The sequence below is a fragment of the Diceros bicornis genome, chromosome 17 (genome assembly GCF_020826845.1).
Source record: "Diceros bicornis minor isolate mBicDic1 chromosome 17, mDicBic1.mat.cur, whole genome shotgun sequence".
NCBI classification, from domain to species: Eukaryota; Metazoa; Chordata; class Mammalia; order Perissodactyla; family Rhinocerotidae; genus Diceros; species Diceros bicornis.
In genome coordinates, this window is record NC_080756.1 from 59,179,786 (window position 1) to 59,207,504 (window position 27,719).

The 27,719-nt window shown below is 51.7% G+C and overlaps 2 protein-coding genes across 3 annotated transcripts in view; one reads left to right on the forward strand and one right to left on the reverse strand.

The window, feature by feature from the left end:
- Positions 1 to 16,726, forward strand: part of B4GALNT3 (beta-1,4-N-acetyl-galactosaminyltransferase 3) — a 99,582-nt gene extending 82,856 nt beyond the window's left edge. The window contains exons 10-21 of one of the 2 annotated variants that reach the window (XM_058559088.1): positions 3,379 to 3,522; positions 3,767 to 3,862; positions 4,337 to 4,446; positions 5,474 to 5,574; positions 5,835 to 5,896; positions 6,566 to 7,349; positions 9,318 to 9,637; positions 10,374 to 10,527; positions 10,785 to 10,857; positions 11,242 to 11,395; positions 12,001 to 12,127; positions 14,005 to 16,726. In XM_058559088.1, the coding sequence (XP_058415071.1) occupies positions 3,379 to 3,522; positions 3,767 to 3,862; positions 4,337 to 4,446; positions 5,474 to 5,574; positions 5,835 to 5,896; positions 6,566 to 7,349; positions 9,318 to 9,637; positions 10,374 to 10,527; positions 10,785 to 10,857; positions 11,242 to 11,395; positions 12,001 to 12,127; positions 14,005 to 14,113 (2,234 nt within the window). In that variant the 3' untranslated portion in view covers positions 14,114 to 16,726. The remainder of the gene's footprint in view (positions 1 to 3,378; positions 3,523 to 3,766; positions 3,863 to 4,336; positions 4,447 to 5,473; positions 5,575 to 5,834; positions 5,897 to 6,565; positions 7,350 to 9,317; positions 9,638 to 10,373; positions 10,528 to 10,784; positions 10,858 to 11,241; positions 11,396 to 12,000; positions 12,128 to 14,004) is intronic. The other variant, XM_058559089.1, reaches the window with a different exon arrangement.
- A 1,720-nt stretch (positions 16,727 to 18,446) lies between these two features.
- On the reverse strand, positions 18,447 to 25,687 carry NINJ2 (ninjurin 2). The gene is given in 3 exon segments (XM_058557432.1): positions 18,447 to 18,637; positions 19,156 to 19,444; positions 25,660 to 25,687. Coding segments are annotated over 3 exon segments (486 nt in total). The 3' UTR covers positions 18,447 to 18,468.
- Positions 25,688 to 27,719: the final 2,032 nt, after the last annotated feature.

Here is a 27,719-nt window from a genome sequence, read left to right on the forward strand (position 1 = left end):
CTGGAAGCTCTCTGAGCCCTTGCCTCAGAAAAATGCCCCTGTCCACCCACACACAATATTTTGTGTACAATTTCCAGGGGATCCAGAGACCATGAGGCTCACTCCAGATGAAAAACCTCTGAGTGAGGCCGATCTATTTCACAGATAAGGCAACCATGGTTCTTGCAGAGCCGTGGCCAGAGGAGAGGAAACTTTCTCACCTGCTCTAAATCTGTGGTAAATGAGCTCTTCAGTTGAGCTCTGCATTGCTTATGATTCCTCAGCAAGACTCCTATCCAGAGGCCCCGCCAAGAAATCACCACCTGATAGGTGGGGCCGTGTGGGCCCGGGTACAGGGAGAGCAGGCAGAGCTTGAACTCCAAGGGAGAAAGGGCAGGCGGGTGCTGGGAGGAGACTGGGAAGGCGGTGGGAAGTGTGTGAGGAAGACTAACCCTTGGATTGGAAGAATTAACATAGTTAAGATGTCCATACTTCCTAAAGCCATCTATAGATTCAATGCAATCCCTATCAAAGTTCCATCAACATTTTTCACAGAAATAGAACAAAAAATCCTAAAATTTATATGGAACAACAAAAGACCCCGAATAGCTAAAGGAATCCTGAGAAAAAAGAACAAAGCTGGAGGTATCACACTCCCTGATTTCAAAATATACTACAAAGCTGTAGTAACCAAAACAGCATGGTACTGGCACAAAAACAGACACACAGATCAATGAAATAGAATCGAAAGCCCAGAAATAAACCCACACATCTATGGACAGCTAATCTTTGACAAAGGAGCCAAGAACATACAATGGGGAAAAGAAAGTCTCTTCAACAAATAGTGTTGGGAAAACTGGATAGCCATATGCAAAAAAATGAAAGTAGACCCTTACCTTACACCATACACAAAAATTAACTCCAAATGGATTAAAGACTTGAATGTAAGACCTGAAACTGTGAAACTTCTAGAAGAAAACATAGGCAGTACGCTCTTCAACATCAGTCTTAGCAACATCTTCTCAAACACCACGTCTGACCGGGCAAGAGAAACAATAGAAAAAATAAACAAATGGGACTACATCAAACTGAAAAGCTTCTGCACAGCAAAGGAAACCATCAGCAAAACGAAAAGACAACCTAACAATTGGGAGAAGATATTTGCAAACCATACTTCTGATAAGGGCTTAATCTCCAAAATGTATAAAGAACTCATGCATCTTACCAACAAAAAAACTACCAACCCAATTAAAAAATGGGCAAAGGACCTGAACAGACATTTCTCCAAAGAAGATATACAGATGGCCAACAGACACATGAAAAGATGTTCAAAATCATTAACTATCAGGGAAATGCAAATCAAAACTACAATGAGATATCACCTGACGCCCGTCAGAATGGCTATAATTAACAAGACAGGAAACAACATGTGTTGGAGAGGATGTGGAGAGAAGGGAACTCTCATACACTGCTGGTGGGAGTGCAAACTGGTGCAGCCACTATGGAAAACAGTATGGAGATTCCTCAAAAAATCAAGGATAGAACTACCATATGATCCAGTCATCCCACTGCTGGGTATTTATCCAAAGAACTTGAAAACACCAATTTGTAAAGGTACATGCACCCATGTGTTCATTGCAGCATTATTCACAATAGCCAAGACTTGGAAGCAACCTAAGTGCCCATCAAGGAACGAATGGATAAAGAAGCTGTGGTATATATACACAATGGAATACTACTCAGCCATAAGAAACGATAAAATCCAGCCATTTGTGACATCATGGATGGACATTGAGGGTATAATGCAAAGTGAAATAAGTCAGAGGGAGAAGGTCAAATACCGCATGATTTCCTTCATTAAGTAGTAGATAATAACAACAATAAACAAACACATAGGGACAGAGATTGGATTGGTGGTTACCAGAGGGGAAGGGGGGAGGGAGGAGGGTGAAAGGGATAATTCGGTACATGTGTGTGTGGTGATGGGTTGTAATTAGTATTTTGGTGGTGAACATGATGTAATCTATGCAGAAATAGAAGTACAATGATGTACACCTGAAATTTTTACAATGTTATAAACCAATGTTACTGCAATAAACAAAAAATTAAAAAATAATAATAATAATAATAAATTTCTCTAGGAAATATTTTCTAGATTTCAGTGTAAAAAAAAAAAAAAAAAAGACTCCTATCCAGAGGCCCCGCTGAGAAATCACCACCTGATAGGTGGGGCCGTGTGGGCCCGGGTACAGGGAGAGCAGGCAGAGCTTGAACTCCAAGGGAGAAAGGGCAGGCGGGTGCTGGGAGGAGACTGGGAAGGCGGTGGGAAGTGTGTGAGGAGGACAGGAGGGAGAGAGATGGGGAGGTCTGGTCCACAGGAGAGGGTGGCAGTGTGGGATGGGCAGATGGGTGGAGGAGGTTGCTGGTGACCAGAGCAAGAGGCTGTAGGTCAGGGCAGGAGGGGCAGGTTGTGAGCTGCTGGGTTGGTGCAGGAAGAAGAAGGGAGAGTTGGAATCCAGAGATTCAATGTGAACCAAGAAGAAAAGGCCCATAGCAAAGTTCAGGTAAGAAACCAGTAATAGGGGCCAGAGGTAGGTAGCCTCGGGTGTATAGGCAGAGCTCTTTCTGGGCCTAAAGACAAGTGAACCTGGAGGCAGAGAGCAGAGGCCCCCAGCCAGCCCCCAGGGCCGGGTAGAAAGGGGAAGAAGTAGGTACGGTGGACTTGAAGATAAGAATACCAGAGCTGGTGAGGAGCAGGGCTGCCGTGGACGCTGGGGCTGCCCCACTCGGGTAGGTGGTGTTGATTGTCGAGAGGCGACGCAACCTGGAGGCGGAGACTGGACTGCCTAGGTTCAAACTCAGCTTTGCCACTTCTCAGTTGTGTGATCTTAGGCAAATGACTTAGATTCTCTGCCAAAGTTTCTTGTCTGTAAAATGGGAATAATAATAATAGTACATAAGTCATACGATGGTTATGAGGATTAAGTGGGTTAATATTTGTAAGATGCTTAGAATAGTGCCTGGCTTATTATTTAATAAGTGCTATATATGTATTTTTTAAATAAATTAAACACACTTGTAATGACAAATTTCCTGCAGATAGCAGTGAAACATTTTGCGAAAGAGGTGTCTTTTTCCAATTCACATGAAATTGTGGTGTGTGCTAGCCATGGGGCTGGTGGGGGTGGGGGTTCAAAAGGAGATAAAGAGCTGAAACCATGAGTTATGGGGGGCAGGGCTAGAGGGAAGAGGGACCGAGCACGTCCTATACTGTCCCTGGGGGAATACAGCCTTGACTGATTCTCTTCCTGGCCCCTCCAGGAGGCGGGGGCCTGAGTTCTGGGCCAGGTTTGCTCCAGGACTCACAGCTGCCCTCTATTCTTTCCTCCCCGGGCCCAGATGAGACGCTGCTAAGGATGGATGAGGTGGGCCACATCCCACAGACAGCAGCCAGCCATGTAGGCTCCTCAGACTCTCTTCCCAGAGATGAGCAGCCCCCTGCTGACATGCTGCGGCCTGACCCTCGGGACGCCCTTTATCGAGGTAAGGCCTCGGCCGCACACTTGTCATTCAGTCTGGGGACAGTACACTGCCAGGCCATGGGTGTCGGTGGAGGAGACTCAGGAGACCTGTCAGTTCTATCACAGTATCCCAAAAGGCAGAGGTTCTTTTTTTGTTGGTTTGTAGTGTAAAATATAACATGCAAACAAAAAAGGACAAAAATATATATGTACAATTTTACAGAGCAAATCATTACAAAGCAAATATTTGTGTAACCACCACCCAGGACAAGAAATAGAACTAGAACCCAGGAGACCCTTGTGTGTTCCTCAGCAGTTACATGTATCACCGTTTCTTACTGGATTCCAACTCTTGTCATCTGGTGAGAGAAACATGTTCCCACTAAGGTGTTAGAAACTTAAACTCCTGGGCGTGATTACATTTTAAAAGATGACGAAGTCCCCCCATGACAACGGGAAGGAAATTCAGTTACTGGCACTGCACTAGGGTGAGGCTTTGTGGCCTCTTGGAAGTTCTAAACCTTTGTTTAGGATAGCCTTGTACAGCAATCCCAGAGCCATACTGTGCCTTGTACCAGGGACTGTGTCGGAGCCCTCTGCTGCCAAGGTGCTCCCTGAATGCCCCTGCCCCAGAAGAGGGGTGCCAGCCTCGGTTTGGCAGCCTCAGCCCATGGACATGGACTCTGACCATGGCTGCCAAGTGAATACAAAAAGGTGCTTGCCCAGGGCAGAGGACTTCAGCCCTCACCCCTCAGCCAGGAGCCTTCCTGGCTCTAGGCCAGCGCTGGTTCCAGGCTCCCACCGCACTCTCATCCCGCTTCCCTTACTGTCCTCAGTGCCTCTGATCCCCAAGTCTCATCTCCGCCATGTCCTGCCTGATTGTCCCTACAAACCCAGCTACCTGGTGGATGGGCTCCCTCTGCAGCGCTACCAGGGACTCCGGTTTGTAAGTCTTGGACCTGGGCAGTGGGGGCCAGAAGAGAGAGAGGGCTTGCTGCTTATGGCTGGGATGGGATGTGATGAGGCTGAGTCCCTTTCCCCCACTCATGCCACATACCAGCAGACAGGATGGCCTCCCAGGTCCCTCGGCTGGGAGAACTTGCATTCCAAGTTGCCTCTGACCTGGATGGAATGCCTTGCAAAGCCTGAGAATGGGTGCTCTGCCTGCTGAAGACCACGCACCAACGCTGCCACAGCGGTGATGCGAGGTGTGCTGGCCTGAGGTTCCCTACCCTCTGTGCTCCGAGGGCTTTACAACCCTGTCCTGCCTGGGTCAGTCCTACCAGCCAGTCAGCCAGCAGTATTTATTCTAGTTACATGCAAAGCACTGGGGAAAAATGAACTATGGAGGAGAGGTTGGCTTTGGAGAACCTCTAGCCCATGTGGAAGGTAGAGAGGCAGATGAGCACTATATATCCAGATGTAGAGATAACTACGAGAGTGTGCTGGAGGCAGGAAGAGGGCAGCCAGTGGTCCTGCACCAGGTCCGAGAATGGGTGGGGTATAACTGAGAAGGTTTTCAGTAGTGATGATCTTGAGCTATGTTTAAGGGGAGCAAAAAGCAGTGTAGTAAATAACAAGAGGGGGCTTGTTCCAGGGCTGTGGAAAGTTGCAGGGAAATGTTTAGAGGTTGTAAGAGAGGATAAGATGGCAGCAGGAGAGGGAATGGTCTTGGCTGCAGCTGGGCGTAATGAGCTGGGACAGGAGATAAGGGACATGTGGACTAGGGAGCTTGATTCATCAGTTACCTTTGTTCCAGAGAGCCCAGGAGAGAAGGCATAAAAAGTGGAACGCATGCTGGTCTGCGTTACCAAATGTTTCATTCAGAGCTCAAAGCAGCCCTTCCGTGCTCACCAAGGGCAGGTCACTAGAGCCCTATATGATCCCAACCAGGGGCAGGCTTAACCCTGGTGGGCTGATTTCTTACCAAGATCCTACCCTCTTACTGCTGCTGCTTCTTTCTCTACCTCCAGGTTCATCTATCCTTCGTTTACCCCAATGACTATACTCGCCTGAGCCACATGGAGACCCATAATAAATGCTTCTACCAGGAAAACACGTACTATCAGGACAGGTGAGGGACACTGAATAGGACAAGCAGATGGCCTTACAGAGGGGCTCTGCAGGAGCCAGGACAGCTGTCTGAACAAGAGGGGCCACAAGTGCCCTTCCTAGGCACTTCACAGTGACAGACACACACACACTCTCACCCAGCCTCCTTCCTCCACTCTAGTCTGGGGCATGACTTCAGACTCCTGCTGGGACGTCCAGCAGAGCCTCACATGTTAGCCTGCAGGCACTGGGTGCCAGTCTACCTCTCCCTTCCTCCTGCAGGTTCAGCTTTCAGGAGTACATCAAGCTTGACCAGCCTGAGAAGCAGGGGCCGGAGCAGCCAGGTACAGAGTGACAACTGAGGCTGAGGTCAGGCTGGTAGGGGTGACCATAGTCTGTTTCTAGGGGAAGTTCAGATTGTGCCAGCCTTGCCCCTGAGGCGCTTAAAATCCAAACCACAGAGACCTTCCCCTCACACCCAAGGGAGTGGAGAGCAGTACCACTCCCACCATTTCCATGTCAAGGCACGTGTAGAAAATGGTGCTATTTTTAACAGCATGCTGGGGTCAGCTGGAGGAGATTTAGAGCCCTGGAGGAGATTACTTGAACTGCTTGAGGGCATTGCTGTCCCCGGAACGTCATTTGGGAAGTTCTGCGATAGAGAAGCACTGTCTTCCTGTGGCCTTTCTTCTTGTGGTATTAGGGCATGGCTGGGGCCATTTATTGGGTCCCTATATGTGCCAGGCACCTGCTAGGCACTTATGTACTTTATATCACTCAGTCTTCACAATAACCCTGTGGAAGATGAGTTATTCCCTTCATGCAGATGAAGAACCTGTGTTAGTTGAGGTTGCGTAACTTGCCCAGGGCACAGGATAAGTAAGTGGTGGAGCCTGTATGCAATCCCCATCTGAAACCCCGTGCTGTATCACACATAGGATCATCAGCTGTCTTGTGTATCTTGCTGGGGAAAGGTTGAAAACCCTGCTGTGAGGAATGGTTGTTATTAACAGGTTTTGAGGAAGCCTTTCTAGAAGAATCTCAGTATGGAGAAGCGGCAGAGGAGACCCTTGCCTCCAATGACCAGAACGCCAGGATGCCAGAGGGAAAACCAGTGCCTGCCTCCACCCCTGAGCAGGAGGCCACTGACTACCACCTCCGAAGCCTGCGGAAACTCCTGGCTCAGCCCTGGGAGGGTCCGCTGGCACCCTTTTCCAAGCAGAACTCCACAGCTCGCTTCCCAGTGAGGATCAGCGACATCCCCATCCAACCACCAGAGAAGAGAGAAAGAAAACCCATCCCTGAGCCCAGCCAAGATCCACCTCATTCTGACAAGTGGCCCCCTGGGCACCTGGCAGGGAACCTGCCTCAAGTTAAGCATCCCAGGCTCGCTGATGACAGCCCCAGGAAAACTCTAGGGCAGTCCCAATGGCTGAATCAAGTTGAGTCGTATATTGCAGAGCAGAGAAGGGGTGACAGGATGGAGCCTCTGGCCCCCAGGAGGGGTTGGCATGGGGAGGAGGAGGTGGTAGCAGCTGCAGGCCAGGGAGGACAAGTGGAAGGAGAGGAAGAGGCAGAGGAAGAGGATGTGGGTGAGGTGTTTGAATATGTGCCCGTGTTTGACCCAGTGGTAAACTGGGACCAGACCTTCAGTGCCCGGAACCTCGACTTCCAAGCCCTGCGGACTGACTGGATTGATCTGAACTGTAACACGTCTGGCAACCTGCTGCTTCCAGAGCAGGAGGCTCTCGAGGTCACACGGGTCTTCTTGAAGAAGCTCAACCAGAGGAGCCGGGGGTAAGGTAAAGGGCTCTCCTGGGGCCAGGGCTGGGGCACTCGGCAGCCAGCTGGCCTGGGGGCAGGGACCTGGCGGCTGTATCAACCTCCCCTGCTGCAGGCTTCTGGGAAGCACAAGAGCCTGGGGCCCTGCCCCTGGAGGTGACCCAGACAGTCAGGTCTTTGTCCCACCATCAAGCAAGGTTCTGATGGGTGACTGGGTACCTGGCCCAGGACACGTGTGGAGCACTAGAAAGGCTCGGCAAATATGCTTGCCTCTCAGGGAAGGAGCTAGTAAAGAGACAGAACAGGCAAAACTCAGGCTAAAAAAGACAAATTAAGACCCCGGGTTTGGACTAGAAGGACTAGGGCAGAAGGCATGACTGAGTTCTTTGTTTTTGCGTTCATTCATTCAACCAATCAACATTTTACTAATTAAGATAAAATTCACGGGGCCGGCCCCATGGCATAGCGGTTAAGTGCACACACTCTGCTGCTGGCGGCCCTGGTTCGGATCCCAGGTGCGCACCGACGCACCGCTTGTCAGGCCATGCTGCGGCAGCATCCCACATAAAGTGGAGGAAGATGCGCACAGATGTTAGCTCAGGGCCAGTCTTCCTCGGTAAAAAGAGGAGGGTTGGCATGAATGTTAGCTCAGGGCTGATCTTCCTCCCCAAAAAAAAAAAAAGATAAAATTCACATACCATTTAATTCACCATTTTTTTTTTAAGATTTTATTTATTTATTTTTCCCCCCCAAAGCCCCAGTAGATAGTTGTATGTCATAGTTGCACATCCTTCTAGTTGCTGTATGTGGGACGCAGCCTCAGTATGGCCGGACAAGCGTTGCATCGGTGGGCGCCCGGGATCCGAACCCGGGCCGCCAGCAGCGGAGCGCGTGCACTTAACCACTAAGCCACGGGGCCAGCCCTAATTCACCATTTTTTAAGAATATTCATTCAGTGGTTCTTAAGAATATTCATAATATTGTGCAACTGTCATCATTATCTGATTCCAGAACATTTTCATCACTATTAAAAGAAACCCTATACCTGTTAGCAGTTACTTCCCATTCCTCCCTCCTCCCAGTCCCTGGCAACAACTACTCTTTCTATCTCTATAGGCTTACCTATTCCAGACACTTCAGATAAATGGAATTATATCATATATGGTCTTTTGTGTCTGGCTTCATTCACTTAGCAAATTGTTTTCAAGGCTCATCCATGTTGCAGAATGTATCAAGTACTTCATTCCTTTGTATTGCTGCATAATATTCCATCGTATGGATAGAGCACGTACTGTGTATTCATTCTGCAGTCGATTGACGTTGGGTTGTTTCCACCTTTTGGCTATTATGAATACAATGCTGCTATGAATGTTCTTGTACAAGTTTTTGTGTGAACATGTTTTCCGTGAGTAGAATTGCTGGGTCATATGGTAACTCTGTTTAACATTTTGAGGAACTACCAATCTCTTTTCCAAATTGGCCCCATTTTACGTTTCCATCAGCGATATATGAAGGCTCCAATTTCTCTATATCCTCATCAATACTTATTTTCCTTTTTTTAAAACAAAATAAAAAACAGTCATCCTAATGGGTGTGAAATGGTTGTCATATTGTGGTTTTGATTTGCATTTCCCTAGTGACTATGATGTTGAGCCAGCCAGTCAACGTTTATCTAGTAATCCATGAACAGAGCATTTTATTAATGAGGGTCAATTTCTGAAGGAACATCTCACTGTGACCCCTTTCATTCACCTTATATACTTAGGATCTTAGAGCAGTAACAGACGAAAGGTCATCCCAGCTCAACAGGTATGTTTTTATGATGGAGCAGGGAACACTAGTGAAGTTAAGCATCTTAGCTGATGGCAAAGCTGGGACAAACACCAGTGTCTCCTGACACCTGGCCTTGCAGGCTCTACCACACCGTGCTACTTCTACAGTGTGGGAAGGAATTACTCAAGCCCCCCACCCTATCTGCCATAGGAGGTATCAGCTACAGCGCGTTGTGAATGTGGAGAAGCGTCAGGACCAGCTACGTGGGGGGCGCTACCTCCTGGAGCTTGAGCTGCTGGACCAAGGCCAGCGCCTGGTGAGACTCTCTGAGTACGTGTCTACGCGAGGCTGGCAGGGCATCGATCCAGCAGGCAGGGAAGAGCCCGAGTCCCGGAACCTGCAGGGCCTGGTTTGGAGTCCACACAACCACCGGAGACAGGTCCTGAATGTCCGCGCCCCAGAGCCCAAGCTTTGCTGGCCCCAGGGCTTCTCCTGGAATCACCGAGCCGTGGTCCACTTCATCGTGCCTGGTGAGCCTCAAGCCAAGCCTGGGTGCCATCAGTGGAGCAGGGATCCAAGTAATAATCATGAGCAGCCAGGTCTCTGCTCACTCATTTGATCTCGCGAGAACTTGTGAGAGAGACCACTTTACAGTTGAGGAAACTGAGGCTCACAAAAGAAAAGTAACTTGTCCAAGGTTACGTGGCTAGTAAGGGTTGGAGCTGGGAATGGGCACTGATGCAGAGGCCAGTCGCTCCATGGTACCAGGTTTCAGAGTTGGGTGTGACAGTCAACTGGGGTTGAGGTACTGGGGTTTACAACTGGCCTGGGAAAATAAGACAGGGAGGTACTTAATAGAGGGGGTTAGCTGGTTTCTGTAATGAGAACGGGGAGCACGGAGCAGACAGGAGCATAACAACGGAGTTGGACAGGAAATGAAGGATGGTAATCAGATGGACAGATCTCAAGGTTTGAGTGTTTCAGCGTGCCGGGGGTTACTATGAGAGAATGATGGCAAGCCCCAGACTAAGGCCTTCCGATGTGGCCCTGCCTGGGAGGCTGTGCAGGAGCAGGTTGTAGAGGCCCCTTCAGATGGTGCACTGTCCTCTGCCTTCCGTTTCCATACTGCATTGCTAATGGCTTCCTGTAGTTGCATTACCCTAAGTAGAGGTCTGGTGGGACCCTGACTCGTGCAGGAACCGGGAGTGGAGATGCCCTTCTTTCGTTACCTCTGCTTCTTTCTCCCTGCCTGCCCCACTGGGGTAGTAAAGAACCAGGCGCGCTGGGTACAGCAATTCATCAGAGACATGGAAAAGCTGTTCCGGGTCACTGGTGACCCACATTTCAACATCATCATCACTGACTATAGCAGTGAGGACATGGATGTCGAGATGGCCCTGAAGAGGTCCAGGCTGCGGAGGTGAGGAGGACCCCTGGCCAGGGCGCAGCCTGGGCCATCTCCTTCCTAAAGTCCCAGAACTGCTGGGTCCGGCAGAGCCAGAAGTCCCACCTAGCTTTCGTCATCCCCAGTCTCTGGCTTTTTCAAGAAGACTCACCTGCCATAATCCCATCCCAGGAAAACACATCATCTCTATTCTATGCCTGCTGACTTACTCCAGGGGACCACCACAGCCAAGTCCTAATACTCAGCCCCTCTCTTCTCTCCTCTCCCTGCAGCTACCAGTACATGAAGCTAAGTGGAAACTTCGAGCGCTCGGCTGGACTTCAGGCTGGCATAGACCTGGTGAAGGTAAACGGCCTGGGAGGGGCTTGGGAGGTGTGGTTAAGAGGTAGAGAGACATTTGGGATGTGTAAGGCGGTCAGCTCCTCAGGGAGGAAGGATGGGTCCTCTCTGCTGTGCTGCAGGGCCGGTTCCAGGGCCTGAACAAATGACAGTGGAGCATGTGTCCTGAGTCCTTGGAGTCCATACGCGGTGGGAAGAGGAGTCAGAATTCACTCTCGGATCATAACAACTGTGCTCTGGGGCACAGCACTGTGGAAATCTGCTTAACATTTGTTTTATGGAAGTTTGTCAATCATCCACATGGGGAAGAGCCTGAGCATTGTCCTAGAGAGTGGCCTGGCCTCCTAGGCCTGGTGTGTAGGGTCTGCTGACTCTCACATCTGTCCCCAGGACCCGCACAGCATCATCTTCCTCTGTGACCTCCATATCCACTTCCCAGCTGGCGTCATCGATACCATCCGGAAGCACTGTGTGGAGGGCAAGATGGCCTTTGCCCCCATGGTGATGAGGCTGCATTGCGGGGCCACCCCCCAGTGGCCTGAGGGTCAGTGCTTCCCTGGGCTCGGGAGGGTGCGAAAGACCCCCCTGGCCTTGGTTCTTAACCCCAGAGCTGGAAACAGTCATGTCTACAGCGGCAGTATCCCTCTCCCCCACTGCCCTCCTGCTCCTCTGCTCACCTGGACAGTCCACCAGGGCAGTGCCTGAAGGGCTGTGCTGACAGCACAGCAGCAATGAACATTTCCTGCCCCATCTTCCCCTTCATTCTTTCATCATTTATTGTGTGCCAGACTCTGCCCCGTGAGTATGCAAAGATGGAAAGAGGTTCCCTGCCTCTGGAGAGGGAAATGGACAAAGTAACCAACACTCGGCTGTGCCTTCAGTGCTGCTGTTGTCAGGTCCTATTGTAGGGCTGTCGTCAGCCTTGGTCACTCCCTGTAGGACTGCTGCTTTCACTGGACCCTGAACCTTAGCTCAGGGGTCTTCCCCTCAGAACAGGCAAGGGCCTTGTTCAGAGGGGAGAGTTTTCAGCCTCAGCCACCCCATCCTCCATCTTTCAGAAAAGGCTCTAGGAAGGCAGCCTGAAGCCTTCTTCATTCCTTCCTCCTGGCCCCTGGCTCCTCTCATCTAGAGCTTCTTGTCTGTCCACAGGCTACTGGGAGGTGAATGGATTTGGACTGCTCGGCATCTACAAATCAGACCTGGACAGGATTGGGGGCATGAACACCAGGGAGTTCCGAGACCGCTGGGGCGGGGAAGACTGGGAGCTGCTGGACAGGTGACTGGAGAGTTCCATCCATCAGGTGCTCTGGGGAGAGGACAGGCTAGATCATCCCAGGCCCAGCTTCCCTGGGATGCAGATTCCTGACACGCAGGTAAAGAGCACTGGACTCGAGGAAGCACTGCCCTCACTGGGGTCAAGTTCCTTCCCTCGCTGAGACTCGGTGTCTGTGTCTATTGGCAGGGATGATACTGCCTCTGCCTGTGTCCCAGGGCTGGTGTGGAAATTAAAGTGCTTGGTAAACTGTCAGGGGACAAGGCAACACTGTGGAGCTGTACAGTGTCAATGATGCTGTCTCGCAGCAGGCCAGGCGCTAATGGGAGAAGCGACCGCATCCTCCTGACCTCCGTGGCTGCCCAGGGGAGGAGGCTGCTGTGGTGGGAATGGATAAGAGAGACAGGCAGAGGGTCAAGAAAGACTTTGGGGCCAGCAAAAGAGACAGTGTGGAAATAAAGGACAGCCAGATATCCAGGAGGGTTGGGTCTCTGGAAGACCAGGGAAAAGGAAGTTTCGGGGAAGAGGGAAGAGTCAATGGCATGAAAAGCCTCGGAAAAGGAGGAGGAGAGCACAGGACAAGCTGGGGGCTTAGCAAGTGGATAGAAGAGGGTGTTGTAGCAGGGAGCAGGCCGGGCTGGACCCGGGCTGTGGGGACTACGGAACGTGTGGGTGCTGAGGAAGCGAAGGCTGTGCTAGTATGGATTCCTCTTTCAAGAACTTTGCTGCCAAGAGAAGGGGAGGGAAAGAGGATGATTCCTTGAGATTTGAGCTGAAGAGGCAGGGGCAAAGGAGTGGGGGTATGGAAATCCAAGAAAGAAAGGGAGTAACTGCTGGGAGAATGTCCAGAAGTGGTGGACAGGGCAAGGTCGGGAGCGCTGGGGATCTGGGGCCCTGGACAAGGAGGAGACACAGTCACTGGGTACCTGCACTTGGCAGGTGATTTACACCCACTGCCTCGTGTATTCCTCCCAAACCTCTGGGAGGTGGGTGTAATTATCTCCATTTTACAGATGAGGAAACTGAGTCTTGAAGAGACATTAGTAACTTGCCCCATGTCTCACAGCTAGTGAGTCTCAGAGACTTAAAAACCAGATCTGTTTATTTTTTTTCCCTAGAGGGAAGAAAGATGACAATAGTAAGAAAATTTAAGGTGCAAAGGAGGGAGGTTGAGGAAGCTTATATTAGATACCCCAGCTCCCATGAAGCTAAATCAAAGTCGATCCCAAAGTGGACAGAAGCCTGCTCTAGTGGTTCCCTCCTGCCTTGATCTCTGTGCCAGGCTGGGAAGATGCAGACTTGTGATACAGTTCTTAATGCTCCCACCTCCTCTGAGGCCCAGGGAGAAAGAAACTGCTCCAAATTCCAGTTACTTCCACCCTGCCAGAGGTACAGGCCTCTTTGTGAGAGGGACTCCCAACGGGCTGTACATATAGAACAGGGACAGGGGCAGGCCTGGGGACAAGGTCTGCTCTCGCCCTCTGCCTCCCGCAAGCACTGGGAAGTGTCCTCTGAGGCGGACTCGTTATTGGGCACTTGGTGTGTGCCAGGGCCCATGCTGAGCACTTGGATCCCTGATCTCCAGTCTTTCCCACCACCCTCCATGTATAGATAGCATTAGTATCCTCTTTCTGGAGATTAGCACACCGAGGCTCTGAAAGATGATGTGACATACACAGTGTGGGGCTAGGATTCCAACCCAGGCTGTCTGGGTCCAAAGCCCACATTCCTTGCACCACAGCCTCACCTGCCTTGAGGGGACTGAACAGAGGAAGACAGGGACAGTCTGATGCAGTGGGAGGGCCGGTTCCTGGGGGCTTAGGCCTCTCCCCAGGTGCCTCTTGTGCTTCTGCTGCTCATCCTGCCCCTCCCCCATTCAGGATCCTCCAAGCGGGCCTGGAAGTGGAACGTCTCTCCCTCAGGAATTTCTTCCATCACTTCCATTCCAAGCGAGGCATGTGGAACCGCCGCCAGATGAAGGTGCCGTAATCCCGAGGCTTGGCCCGCTGGACCGACGGCTCCCTGCTCCTTGACTTGAGGTTGCTCCCCCAGTGCCCCGTCGCTGCTGGAGGAGGAGAGAGAAGGGGAGCAGAAGCCATGGCTGGGCCCTGAGAGGCCTCAGAGCTAATAATACCCCCACTCTACCGGGAGTCACCTCACACAGAGACAGATGCCGAGGCCCCTCTCTTCGCCTTCACTTTGGAACAGAGGCCAGGCCGGCCGCTTGCTCACTGTCAACAGAGATGGAACAGCTCAGGGAGGGCAGCACGATGAGGTCAAGGAAGGAAAGACCCGCTTGAGCGATACCGTCCTAATCTGAGGTGCATTCCAGCAGCCACCTGGTGCTCCGAGCAGGGAGCAGGGAGCAGGAACTGGAAACTCTTCCATTGGACAGATTTTATTGGGGTTTTTATTTTTTTAACAGAAAACCAAAACTGTAACTGTGCAGACCCAGCACTGACTGTGAGAGGGGGTGGAAGCATGCATTTAGGGAGTGTCCTACTTGCATACCTCATACCCACTCCTGTGTAGAGGTGTGTCCCCTGGTCCTTGACCTGGCAGCTGATTTACAATCAAAGGAGCAGTTCTCAGCTCTGCCCTAGGCTCGTGCCTTCCAGAGACACACACCTCTCTCCCAGGTAGCCACCGAACAGCTGGCCACCCATTAGGGCATTAACCTTACCCTCCAGGGGGCGCTAACTTCATACCGACCAGAAACACAGAACTGGCATCATCTTGCTGGTGCCACAGCAGGGTTGGGAGACAGGGAAGTGGTGGGCCATGGGCTTGTCCATCCCCACTGTTTGGTAGATAGCCTGTGCAGAACGGGCAAGGTGGAGAAGGCAGGGAAGAGAAGCCCTTTCCCAAACCAGCCCGCCTGTGAGCTCGGGCTGTGGGGACAATATGAAGCAGAGGAAAGAGGATTAAATTTAAGTAATCCTTCGACTTAGTTGGGAGGGGGTGGGGGTCCAGCAGGAGGGGACAAAAAGGGAAGTGGGAAGCTGGAGTCCTTACAGCCCAGCTCGGCCACAGCTTTCCCTCCTGCAGGGAGAGCCCCGGCCGCAGCCTTGAGTGGAAGAAGAGGAAGGGTCATGGGCGCAACGGAACCGTGAAACAGGGACCAGGGTAGGAAGGGGTAACAGGTTTGGGAGTGAGGGCATCGCCCTGAGATGTCTTCCCCAAGTGGAAGGGAGCAGGGGCCAGGAGGAACTGAAAAGTGAAGCCGTTTCAGGGAGAAGAGCCCTTGGCCTTTGTGGTCTAGGCCGCCGTGTCTGTCACCTGATGATCATGCACTTATCTTGCACTAATAATCCCCAGCTGCCTTTGCGGCTGGGGGTTTTCTACTGCTGCTGCTGCCACCTCTGCCGCCAAATTCCTCAGTGGTGCATTGGACGTGAGTCTTGAACTCCAGTGTCTGTTTAGGGAGGTCAGCACAGGGCTCCCTGCTGTGAGGAAGAGCTTATGGTGGTGCAGCAGGGCCCAGGAGGCCACTCAGCTGAGCCCAAGCTCCATGCTGTGGCAGGGTCCCAGTCACTGCATTGGGAGCTGCAGGCTCTACCTGGTGGGCCCTGCACTCACCGAGAGCATAAACTTGGCATATGAGAGAATGGAGCCTGTTGAGAACTTTCTGGAGGTTGAAGAGAATCCCTGCCTCCCTCTAAGAAGTCAAGGACAAAGACTTTTCAATTACAGTCATGTGCCGCATAACGACGTTTTGGTCAACAACAGACCACGTGTATGATGGTGGTCCCATAAGGTTAGTACCATACAGCCTAGGTGTGTAGTAGGCTATACCATGTAGGTTTGTGTAAGTACACTCTATGATGTTTGCACAACGACGAAATTGCCTAAAAACGCATTTCTCAGAACATATCCCTGTGGTTAAGCGACACATGACTGTAATAGATTGTGGCTTATGGATGCCATACCTGCCTTGTGGGCTATGGCTTTTTATGGTCCCTACTCGGGCTTACTGCCTTTGGGAAAGGGTTGTGGGGAGTAGGCGAGAGCTGAAGTTGGCCGGCTAGGCTGTCAGCTTTCTTTCTGGGGCCACTCTCATCCTTGGGCATTGCACTGGAAGGCCCGAGCCAGCCCAAACAGCCCTCCCACTTCACTTTTTTTTTTTTTTTTTTTGTGAGGAGGACTAGCCCTGAGCTAACATCTGATGCCAATCCTCCTCTTTTTTGCTGAGGAAGATTGGCCCTGGGCTAACATCTGTGCCCATCTTCCTCTACTTGTTATACGGGACGCTGCCACAGCATGGCTTAACAAGCAGTATGTCGCTGCATACCCGGGATCCGAACCTGTGAACCCTGGGCCGCCGAAGCGGAGCACGAGCACTTAACCGCTTGCGCCACTGGGCCAGCCCCCCACTTCACTTCTCTTGATGTCAGGAGCCAGCCCAGCCTCCCTGCCCTGCCCACCACCCCCTCTGCCCCTGGCTGTGCCTTATGTTTGATGTTTGTTACCTCCACACCATCTGCCTTAAGCTGGAGGGCCTGGCATGGGCCCTACTCCGTAGGGAAATGTCGAGGGTGGGGGGAGGGGAGAGGGAAAGTGTTAAATATAGCATCTTAGAAAACAAAACAGAATGGCTTCTGTGTTTTCCTGTTGCCTATCCATGGTGGGAGAGGGTGGGGCTGCAGGCCCCAGGGCTCACGTCTCTGTTCCTCAGCTGTCTGGCGTCTGAGGGACATGCCAAGGCCCCTCTCACTCCCTCTCCACCCTTTACCGTTAGTTCAGTCCCTCTGTGTGGGTACAGCCTTCTCTGTGCTGTAGTTTACTCAGAAAGGGGATGACGTTGCTCGTGTCTGAGGAGCTCACAGTCTGAGAGCAGACAGGCATTTTGTGTTCAGCAGGTTAATGGAGATTGGTGGTTGCAGCTGAGAAATGCTGGTGGCCACCTGGGTGAGGAAGGCTAGATGCAGGGCCAGAATGGTTCAGCGAATAATGCAGAGGAGCGGGGTGTGGCTTATTCTAAAATAAAGACCATCTAAAAATCATCTCTATTTGAGCTGGGGATGCCTTGTTGATGCTTTACAGGTGCAGCTCTACCTTCCTAGTTATACTTGGCCTAGCAGAGATCAAAATTAGTTTGTATTCCTTAAACATGTGCCCGAGAGAAGGCGCTGATATGAAAGCTAGAACAGGTGTATAGTGGCTCTAAGGACTGTGCATACGCACATCAATCCAGAAGCGATGAATCTGCTGTCGATGTCACAGATGGTAATTAGCCCAAGGCACGTGGAGCCAAGAAGGGTGACTCAGAGCAGGACCCAGAGGAGAGGGAGAGATTTAAGAGCCTTTTCTCCCTCCAGGCTTGGGGTTTGCTCCTTTGAGCCCATTCCGGGACGCAGATGGAGAGGACATCCAGAGCCCAGCCTGGGTGCATAAAGATTGACTCACAGCAGATTTGCAGAAACCTTTATAGATAGAAATCATTCCATTTTCCAGAAAGGGAAAACTGAGGCCTGGAGCGGAGGGTATGGATGCAGCAGAGTCAGAACCAGAGTCCATAAACTGGGCAGACTCAGCCTTAGGTAGACACGCCTTGGGTGCAGGAGATGCTACCAGGAGGAAAGGTTGGCAGTACCCCGGTCTGAGCTCAGGACTCCAGACCAAGATGGAATTCACTTAGACTGGTAAAATATCACATCTTAATTCAGGTGCTGTGGGTAGGGAGAAAGGGCATCTACACTGCCCTTTTAGGAGCTCTTCCAGGGGTTTTGGAAGGTGCCCAGCAGCCTGGAAGATCAGAGAGGAAAGAGGCAGAAGCAGTTCCAGACCCACTACCTATAGGGAAAGCAGAGAAGAGGCAGTGAAAAGGGCAGGTCAAACCTCAGACTTTACTGTGCACATGATGCCCCTGGCAACCTTATTAAAATGCAGGTGCTGATTCAGTAGATCTGGAGCAGGGCCTGAGTGTCTACATTTCCAGCAAGCTTCCAGGTCGCTTTTGTTGCTGTTGGTCCCTGGACCACAATTTGAGTAGCAAGGACTGCTGGACAATGCCAAGGACAAATCCCACATCTCCACCTTTCCTCTTGCTAGTGGGGCAGAGCCAACCATTAACCACATTGCCTCTCGCCCATGCCAGGCTATAGAAAAACCGGAGCCTAAGAACTGAGGAAGAGTCACCCATTAACAGAGCATGAGGGGGCCTTTCTGAGTCCCGATCCAAGCTCTTCTCCAAGATCCCCTCCTTGCCCCAGATCTATAAACCTTCCCTTTTTGCTTGGCAAGGATCTCTCTTTCCCCAAACCCCCAGAGGTGAGAGAAGAGCCACCTGGGAGCCTTGGACCTGGGGATCTCCCATCCTTCCTCACCTGGGTCCCAGGCTGTGTTCAGAGAGGATCCCTTGAGGTCCTGGCAGCCAGCAACCCTGTCTTATGAGCCCCGAAGGCTGTAATGAAGACATTGATGACAACAGTGATGAAGACCAAGGTGGTGGCAGCGTTGTTGAGCTGGTTTAGTCACCATTGCTTTTCTACCTCATTGAGGTTCAGCTGTGCTGTGGAGAAGTGGGGAGTGGGAGGTAAGGGTCGGGGCCACAGCCTGGAGCTGCCTTCACAACAGCCACTAGAGTTTAGAGAAAGCCTGTCACCTCGGAGATCCATGTGGCAGAAATCAAGGAAGGTGGTGGTCGCTGTGCTGAGAAGCCTTTTCCCTCACTGGCCAGTGTGTGGGGCCTCCACATGGTGCTTAATAGAATCCGGATTTGAGAGCTTATACTGGGACTTCTAAGAGTGGGGATGCGTGCTCACACAAAAGGCTCTAAGGAAATCTGCTACAAGTTAGTGAGTTCTTGTGGAGTGGCCACTATATGGTATACGAGGAGGTAGGACAGGGTGCCTGCCCTCACTGTCTGGGAATTGTTACTTTGACATTTGTAAGTGCAGAGGGCTAACACCAGGTTAGTGTATGGTTGAGATGTTGGCATGTGCAAACGCAGAGTAGTACAGGGAGGTACTTGGGGCTTCTCTTCCCACCAGGGGGCACCAAGGCCAACTCCAGGCCTGGGCTCCTCATCAACGACCATGAGGAGGATTCCGATGACCACCTGCAGGAGCAGAGAGAGGCTGTTGAGGGTGACGAGGGTGGTGTAGTGATGGGAGGACGGCCCCTGCTCCAGCACTGCTTTCAGCCGCGTGGCGTTGGACATGAAGAGAGCCACGTCCAGCACGCTCCCTGCCACCCTCTTCTTGGTGGCATAATGGTTCAGGTTGATGGACTGGCTCCTCTTGGAGGCGGGGTTCCCAGGCTGTAAGGGAGAAAACTCAGTTTTACCTGGGAGGCTCCAGAAGGCAAACAGTTGAGAGACTGGAAAGAGGAGAGAGGTTTTAAAGCTCTTCCCTAACCAGGTGGGAAACCGAGGGCAAGTAACACCCTTTTCAGTTTTATGGCCTGAAAGAAGAAAGAGTTGGACTAAGAACCTTTGAACTCTCAGTGATGTTATGTTGTAATGTACCTTTCACACACCCATCTGAAGAAAGGGGGGAGGATTCTGAGCTGCTTGAAGAATGTACCCTCCTCGTGTTATTCATTATTTTACCTGGGCCAGGCCTGGCCTTGGGCTGCTCTCTTTTCCTCTGAGAGGAAAGCATCTCAGAAGACAATAGGAGGAGCCCCGAGGCTTGGGTGGAATAGGAAAAGGCGCCTCTTCTCCCAGAATGATGTGGCCCCAAGGCAGGGTGCACAGCTGAGCAAATGCATCATGAGCTGCAATTTGCTGCCGCTCAGCCCCTTGGCCAGGAGCACTGGAGCGCCAGCTCAGGCACGCTCACCCTGTCAACCATGGCCGTCAGAAGGCACGTCTGTAGCCATGTATGTACGCACACAGCAATGCATACTAGTTAAAAGCTCTTAATTAAATGTGTTTTTATTTTTTTTTTGGGTAGGATTTATTAATGTATAATTTACATTTGATTTGATTTGGAAATATAAAACAAAGCCCTTATTCTCAAGAAGTTGCGAACTCCAAAAGATGGAGTCACAGTGCAGGGCATATGGTGTGGGCCTCTGGGTTGGGCCGAGAAATTGAGACTGGATGCTGCAGGCAATCTGCGGTCACTCAAGAGAATTTGGGTATGTTTTAGGGAGATTAATTTAGGAGTGATGCTTGGGATGGATTGGCTCAGGAGGGCCCAGAATCAGGGAGACCGATCGAAAGGTTATGGTCTTGATTCGACAAGGAATCGAACCAGAATGGTGATGAGAAAGGAAAGGAAAGGAGGACATTGAAAGATGTTACAGCCTGGAGGTCAGGAAGCTGACTTAGCAGATCACCACAAGAGGATATCTGTTGGATGGATGGATGGATGGATGGATGGATGGATGGATGGGACGGAGGGTTCTGGATGCTCCTTCTAGATGCTGGCTTGTCTGGGGCCAGCTGGCCTGGTTGGTTAGGGCCAGGGATGCCAAGGCCAATATCCAATATCCCACAAAGGCCACATGGTCACTGTCCACCCCAAGGCTACAACCTGTGGTCCTAGCCTATTTGGTAAAGGTTTGTCCTAGGTACAAAGGACACTTACTAGGTAAGAGTCTGTGGAGCAGCCCCCAGCCCTCTCCACAATTCAAAGTGCTTCTGCCCAGCATGGCTGTGAGCTGGGCCTTTCCTGCCCCCTGATTCCCCTCTTGGCAGTGCCCACTCCTCCTCCCCCTACCCCAAACTCCGGTTTGCCCAGTAACTATATTTACATTTGATTTGCACTTCCTCCTCCTCCCAAACCCAGCTCTCAGTTCAAGATCTGATAAAGTGTGAAATTATTATGAAAGCTTCAAGGGAGACCCCCTGAAAATTTGCATATTAACGGTAAATTAACCGTTAGTATTAACCCAAACCTCTGGTGGAGTGGTTTTTTTTCCCCCCTAAGGAAGATTGACTCTGAGCTAACATCTGTGCCCATCTTCCTCTACTTTGTATGTGAGACGCCACCACAGCATGGCTTGATGAGCAATGCGTAGATCAGTGCCTAGGATTCGAACCTGCGAACCCCCGGCTGCTGAAGCAGGGCACGTGAACTCAACCGGTACATCACCCGGCTGGCCCCTCTGGTGGGGTGTTTTGAGCAACCACCAAATAGTGTGTGAGGGGCTGTGGGGTAGAAGGGGTGGGTACTCCGGGCACAGAGACCTTCCCAAGGCTCCACATAAAATATCGCTCTCTGTGTTAAGAGAGTTGATAGGCTGTTAAAGCCATCTGAGAGCCATTGTTGCACAGAGGATGTGGGACTCGCAATGAATATAGAAAGGTGCAGGCCTCTTCCTTTCCTCTCTAATTTAGGGCCTGCTTTTATTTTGATCTGTACTTTTATTTTGATTTGTGATCACTCTAATTTAGGACTGCTTTATAACTGAGGACACTTCTTCAGGGTCCCGTATGGTGGTGGGGGAAGCTCTGCAGGGTGCCCCCTCCAAGCTCCTGAAGGCATCCTATCTCCAGAGTGTCCACATGGTGGCGCTTGAGGTCCCAAGAAGGTGCGTGGGCGCCGTGGCTGCGCTGCGGCGGGATGGTGTGTCTCCCCTGAGGAATCCACCGACAGGACAGGATTGGTGTGAAACCTGGACCCCCCCTCCGAAGGCCCAGGACAGGGAGCCTGGTTCACAAGTCTGGATAGGCCAGCCTAAAACTCGCCAGATACGTGTGTTAAAGGAGAGTTCAAGAACGATCCAATCCTGAAGCGGGCCCAGGGTGGGCCGGAGAGATAATGAAGGAGGGGAACCCGAGGTGGGGGGGGGGCGGGGGAGGAGGCCTCCAGCACAAGCTGCGGCGTGGGGGATGGCGGTTAGAAGGGAGGTGGCTGAGACCTGGAAGAAGTTGCTTTGAAAGGGGTCCTTTCGTGGTTGCATCTTTAAAAAGCAGGGAAAGGGGTTTCTTAATCCTCTGGGCCAGTTTAGGTGCAGCCGTATCCTGAGGCGGAGGGATGGATGAAGTGACCTGAGAGCCCTCCCTTGTAGCTTGAGGATTCGGTTGGATGAACCCCTAAATCTTGCAGGATGCCACCTTTTTTATGCACAGCCTGGAAACGAGGAGCAACCCAACGAGGGGTCAGGGTAGAAGAGGAGGTGGGAGTGGAGGTAGGACGGCCCTCCTCCTGCCCCAAGGAGGTGGCCCTTTAAGGCCGGGCCAGGCGGGCCGGGAACAAAGGCCCGGAATGTGGGCTGGGCGGGCCTGCGGAGCCACCCAGCGTGAGTCATTTCTGTTTCACGGGACTTGAAATCCCGTCTCTGGCCTGCTGCCTCCTCTGGCCCTGGCCCCAGCCCCCTCCCAGCGCTGACGGGAGATCTGAAGGCTGCCCACGGCCACCTGTGGCAGCCTGCAGGGCCGATCTGCCAGAGCTTGCACGGGGTGGGCTGGAGGCCTCCCCTCCCTCACACCCACGTGCCCTCGCCCTAGCTCCTGGCCCCTTTCGTCTGGCTCCTAGGAGCAGCGGGCCCAGCTTTGTCCCTGGGCTTGGCGCTTTGGGCCTCAGTTTCCGCATCTGTAAAACAAGGGAAATCCCATCTCTGGAGGAGTGGAATCTGTGGAGATACTGAATGAGACTTTGTTCCTTCCCAAAAGGAAAGACACTGCAAGCTCTTCTCATTTTTTTTTTCCAGTCTGGGATCTGTCTTTCAATGACCCTCTGTTTCTCAGTAGCTTATGTCTTATTCCATCCCACCCCACTTGCCCCCTCCATGGAGGCCAACCCAGAGACTCCAGAGTCCCTGTTTGAAATGAATGTGTCCCCCGTCCCCCCCCCCCGCCCCCCCCCCCCCGAAAAGGCAACTCATCAAAACCCTGCCAACCAATGACACCTGAACACCAGATAGGGAATTTTGGTTGAAGTGAAGTTGCAGCCTGGGAGGGGAGAGGGGCGGGTAGATCCAGAATCCCATCCTGAGCTCCATGAGGGCATTCTGTTCCACACAAGGACCTGGGTTTGGTGATTGGGGTGGGATGATGCAAGGGGGTTAGGGGACACCACAGACCTACTCCCCCGGTTTCCCACTTTGTTCCACTCCGGGGCCTGCCTCAGAGCACTCATTTCCCTGCCTCTTCCTCGCCCTCCCCTCTTCTTCCAGCTCAGACTTCCCTGTTACCCAGGCTCTCATGCCAAGTCCCATCTCCCAAGGCTGGTGTGGATTCCATCCCTTGAAGTCATGGATTGCTCCATTGTTCTGCTAGACAATTATTTATCCCTTAGTACTTGTTGGCCTATATTTTTGTTTCCTTACAAAATTTGAGTTGGATAGGAAAAGAATGCCTCTGTTAACAGAAAAGTAAATAAACTTTTACATCGTTTATTGACATTATGGTGAGTGCGGACCGTAAGCTCCAACAGACCATTCTGCCCTTTCTGGGAACAAGATGACAGGGATGTTCTCTCAAAGAGGTAGGTAACCGTCCCCGCGAAAAGCCATGGAATCCATTCCTCAGAATATTTAGGACCTGGAGCCTACAGCAGACAGTGAGTTCCCTGTGGGGAAGGAAAAGGCCAAGAGGTGGGATTTGTGGCAGCCAGGAGGGTACCACAGAAGGCCCTCTGGTCCCAGGTTCAAATCCAGGTTCTACAACAAGCTAGATGGTATGAGCAAGCCTGTTTCCACCCCTGGGCTCCCTTTATCTCTGAGATGAGGGGGGTTGGAATAAGGGATTTCTTGGTTCCCTTCCAACACTGAGTCATCTAGGAATGGGGAAGCCCCCTCTTCTGACAGAGAGTCTCAGGGTCTGAGGACATTCCCTGGAGAGAGGCGGAGGTCAGGCAGCTGTGGAGCCAGGCCCAGGGCACATCCAGTGAATCACTCTGCTCTGGGCAGCTCAAGGGCATTGGTGACCCTATGATGAGTCATTCCTATCAGCCCTGAGAAAAGCCATATGGTAGTCTCCCTGTGTATTGGCTCAAACTCAGACCAAATAGGCCCAGAGGAGCAGCTGGCAATTCTGTTAGTCTCAAAATGACTGACTACTCAGAAATGCCACACTTCACCTGAAAAAGAGATGGTGATGAGCCAGGCCTTTGGAAGGCTGGTTTCCCATAAAGAGAAAGGGCGGATCCCAACCCAGGAAGAGTGATTTGTACAACTATACGGATTTGGATCACCTACTATGCCAATTCGCTTTAGTTAGGTGCCTGAGATCCCTAACCCTGCATCAGAATTAAGTTTGAAAGGGTGCCTGGGTCTGTCATACTGTGTGCACACACAGTGGGCTCTCAGTACAGTTGGAATGATAGTAGTCCCCACTTATGGAAGGAGTACATACCTTGTGCCTGGCATAGGGTTAAACTCGGGGCAGAGTCATCTTATCTAGTCCTCTCATCATTATCATAGTTGAAAAAGTGAAGGCTCCGAGAGCCTAAGTAACTTGCACCAGGTCACACAGCACAGTTTTTATGCCAATTCTCTGTGTGCCAGAGCCTGTAATTGTGTGTGTGTGTGTGTGTGTGTGTGTGTGTGTGAGAGAGAGAGAGAGAGAGGAAGATCAGCCCTGAGCTAACATCCGATGCCAATCCTCCTCTTTTTTCTGAGGAAAACTGGCCCTGGGCTAACATCTGTGCCCATCTTCCTCTACTTTATATGGGACGCCGCCACAGCATGGCCTGACAAGCGCTACGTCAGTGCACGCCCAGGATCCAAACCTGCGAGCCCCAGGCCGCCTGCACACTTAACCACTGTGCCACCAGGCCGGCCCCCAGAGCCTGTAATTTTAACCCCCGCTCTGCTGCCTCCCAGAAGTTGAAGACAGTCCTTGCCTCTGAGGAGTCTGGCGTCTAAAGATAAACTTATGTGGCCTAAGATGAAAGAAAACAATTAAACAGTCCCTTGAGGGGGCGTATGTCCCCTGCTAAGAGGAGGCATAACACCTCTGCCTGCAGGCGGCTTGCTTAGGCTTTCCTGAGGCTGCGCCGGGACTGCGCCCCTGAGCCCCTGCACCGCTGTGGCAGAAAGGGCCTTCGAACCCAAGTCAAAAGGCTTGGGCTCAAACTGGTAAGAGGTGATCTAGGTAGTTGGGAGAACAGAGTGGAGAGAGACTTTTACCTGTACTGTGTGAATTTTGAACCATATAGAAATATAAATTTAAAACAAGAACAAATATGCACCCAAAAAAGGCCAATAGTTAAATAGGTTAAAATCAGGCAGAATTTATAACTTCATCTTTCCACGCCTTAGCATCTCCATCTATGAAATGGGAATAATATCTGCCCTGTTTAGCACAAAGGGCTGTTAAACAGATCAGTGAGGTAATGTGGGTGAATGTGCTTTGAAAGCAGTAAAGTATTAAAAACAAATATGGGATGAGAGAAATCTCTTCCACTCAGGATTATACTCCCACCTGCGGGCCTAGAGGCATTTTAAATAAAACATTCTGACTCAGGGCCTGTCCCAGCCCAAATTTCTAAGGCGCAGTTTGTCTTCTCAGCAGCTCCCATGGTCTTTGAAATGCCTCTCTCCCCATTAGGCAGCCTCTCTCCTCACCCCGAGGGACTCTCACCTCCAGGCTGCACCAGGCCCATCTCTCAGGGAGGGAAATCCTCAGACAAGCCCACCGAAATGAATCTCCACAGTCTCTGCCATGATTGCGCAGTGCACACCCTCTCGGGTGGCCTCCCCCTCCCTCTCTAGCCTGGTCTCCTGCCCCTCCTCCCACCCCAGGAGCCGGCAGAAAGCTAACCCTCATTACGGATGGCTCTGCCTGTGCCAGGAGCAGCAATACTCGGCAGCACTGGCCACACCAGATTACTCACTGTTCCCGAACACACCCCACCCTTCCCGGCCTGCTCCTGCTCCGCTCCAGGACTAAAGGCCCTTCTTCCCCAGGTCCCCTGTCCGGGGAAACCTCCTGTTTCTTCTAGACCCTGTCCTGTCCCCTCTGCCCAGGCCCTGGCAAAGGCTGCCCTGCTCTGTGCTGGCCTTGGCCTTCGTTCAGACTTCTCTAGATGGCTCACCCAGCTGTCGTCTTCTGTGTTCCTGGGGCCCCGGGGTGCCCAAGTTCAGTGACTTGCCCACGTTAAACGCAAAATAAATGATGATAGCATTGAATTCTCTTTCAGAAAGAGTTACTTCTGAGAGTTTGTTTTCAAAAAAGCTAAAAGAAAAGATCTTTGAGAGTGGGAGTTCAGATGCAGTGACATCTGGGTGAGGGGTAGTGTTTGTACAGTGAATCTTTGCCTTTCAGATAAAAGCCCCTGGCCCACGATGGCCCTTCTTCCCCTGGTATCCTGCCTCAAGGAATGAATGACTCAAGTTGGAAGCTGCCGCTGGTCTTCAGGCCAAAACCTGCAAAGGCCCAGACCCCTGAGGCCTCTGTCTGGGGCAAACACCCTGGCTGCAGCCTTCCCTGTGCCGAGAGGATCTTGCCCTTAAAAACCAACAGTCGTCAATCCACCCGGGGCAGGGGGGAGGGTCTTTTGCGGACTATTCCAGTAATTATACCCAACTGGCCCAGAAATCTCCTTTGAGCCCTGGGCACAGACCTGCTGTGAGGCTCCAGCCCCTGCCCCCGGCTGCAAACCCAGGCCTTATAGCTGCAGCGCTCGAAAGGCACATGGGGAGAGGCCTCAGCCTGGGAAGGTGGGAAGCGCCTCTGTCGTCCACCAGGGGACGCCAGGAAACAGCTCAACTGGCCAGGGGCCGGGGACCAAGCGCTTTCCATCCCTTTGTGAGTCCAGGAGGTGACAGGTTTCTCTCTAACAAAAGGGCACTCTATGTAACGGAAGCAGAGCGTGCAGGGAGGGACAGGAAGGCAGAGGGGTTGTGATAGGAACCCATGGGGCCTGCTTGCTTGTTCTTTGGAAGCATTTTCCACCTCCCCTGTAAGGGGTCTCCTTGTCAGTGGCTCTCAGGAAACACTGTCATCTCAGTTAGGGTCCAAAGTTAATCATGGGTTTGCCACGTAGAAATTTCTAAAGAATTTTTCTGCTCTCTCCCAATACTCACCCTAAAAAGAATGCTTTCCGAAACAGCACCTTGCTCTGGGGCTTCCAGGCCCATCTGGCTCTTGCTCGAGGCCCCGCTTTGGCCTGGCTGCTCGGCAGCATGCTCCAAGCCCACCCCGTCCACCTGTATTCACCGTAATCCCACTCATCCTTCAAGGCCAACAAACGGAGCTAAAACTTAAACAATAATAATTAAATAACGATAATGCTGTATGCCAGGCACAACCCCATGAAGTCGGTGTGAATAGTCCCATTTTGTAAGTGAAGACATTGAGGCTCAAAGAGGTTACCTGCCCAAAGTCACAGATACTAAGGGATGGTCCCGGTGTCAAAATCCTAATCCTACATTCTTTCTTTTGTAGACCAGTGGTTCTCAAAGTGTGGTCCCTGAAGCTGCGGCAGCAGCCTCACCTGCCACTTGTTAGAAATGCAGATTCCCAGGTTCCACCCCAGGCCTGCTAAATCAGAAACTCGGGGTGTAACAGGGCCTCCAGGGGGTCCTGACGCAAGCTCAGGTTTGAGGAGCACGGTCTACAGCGCATTGCAGACTGCAGCAGTGCTTCACGTGCTCACGCTCTTATAAGCTGGGGGCTGGACGCTTTCACATTGATTTTGCCATTGAATTCTCTTAATACCTATTTTACAGATGAGAAAAATCGAGGCTTAGAACA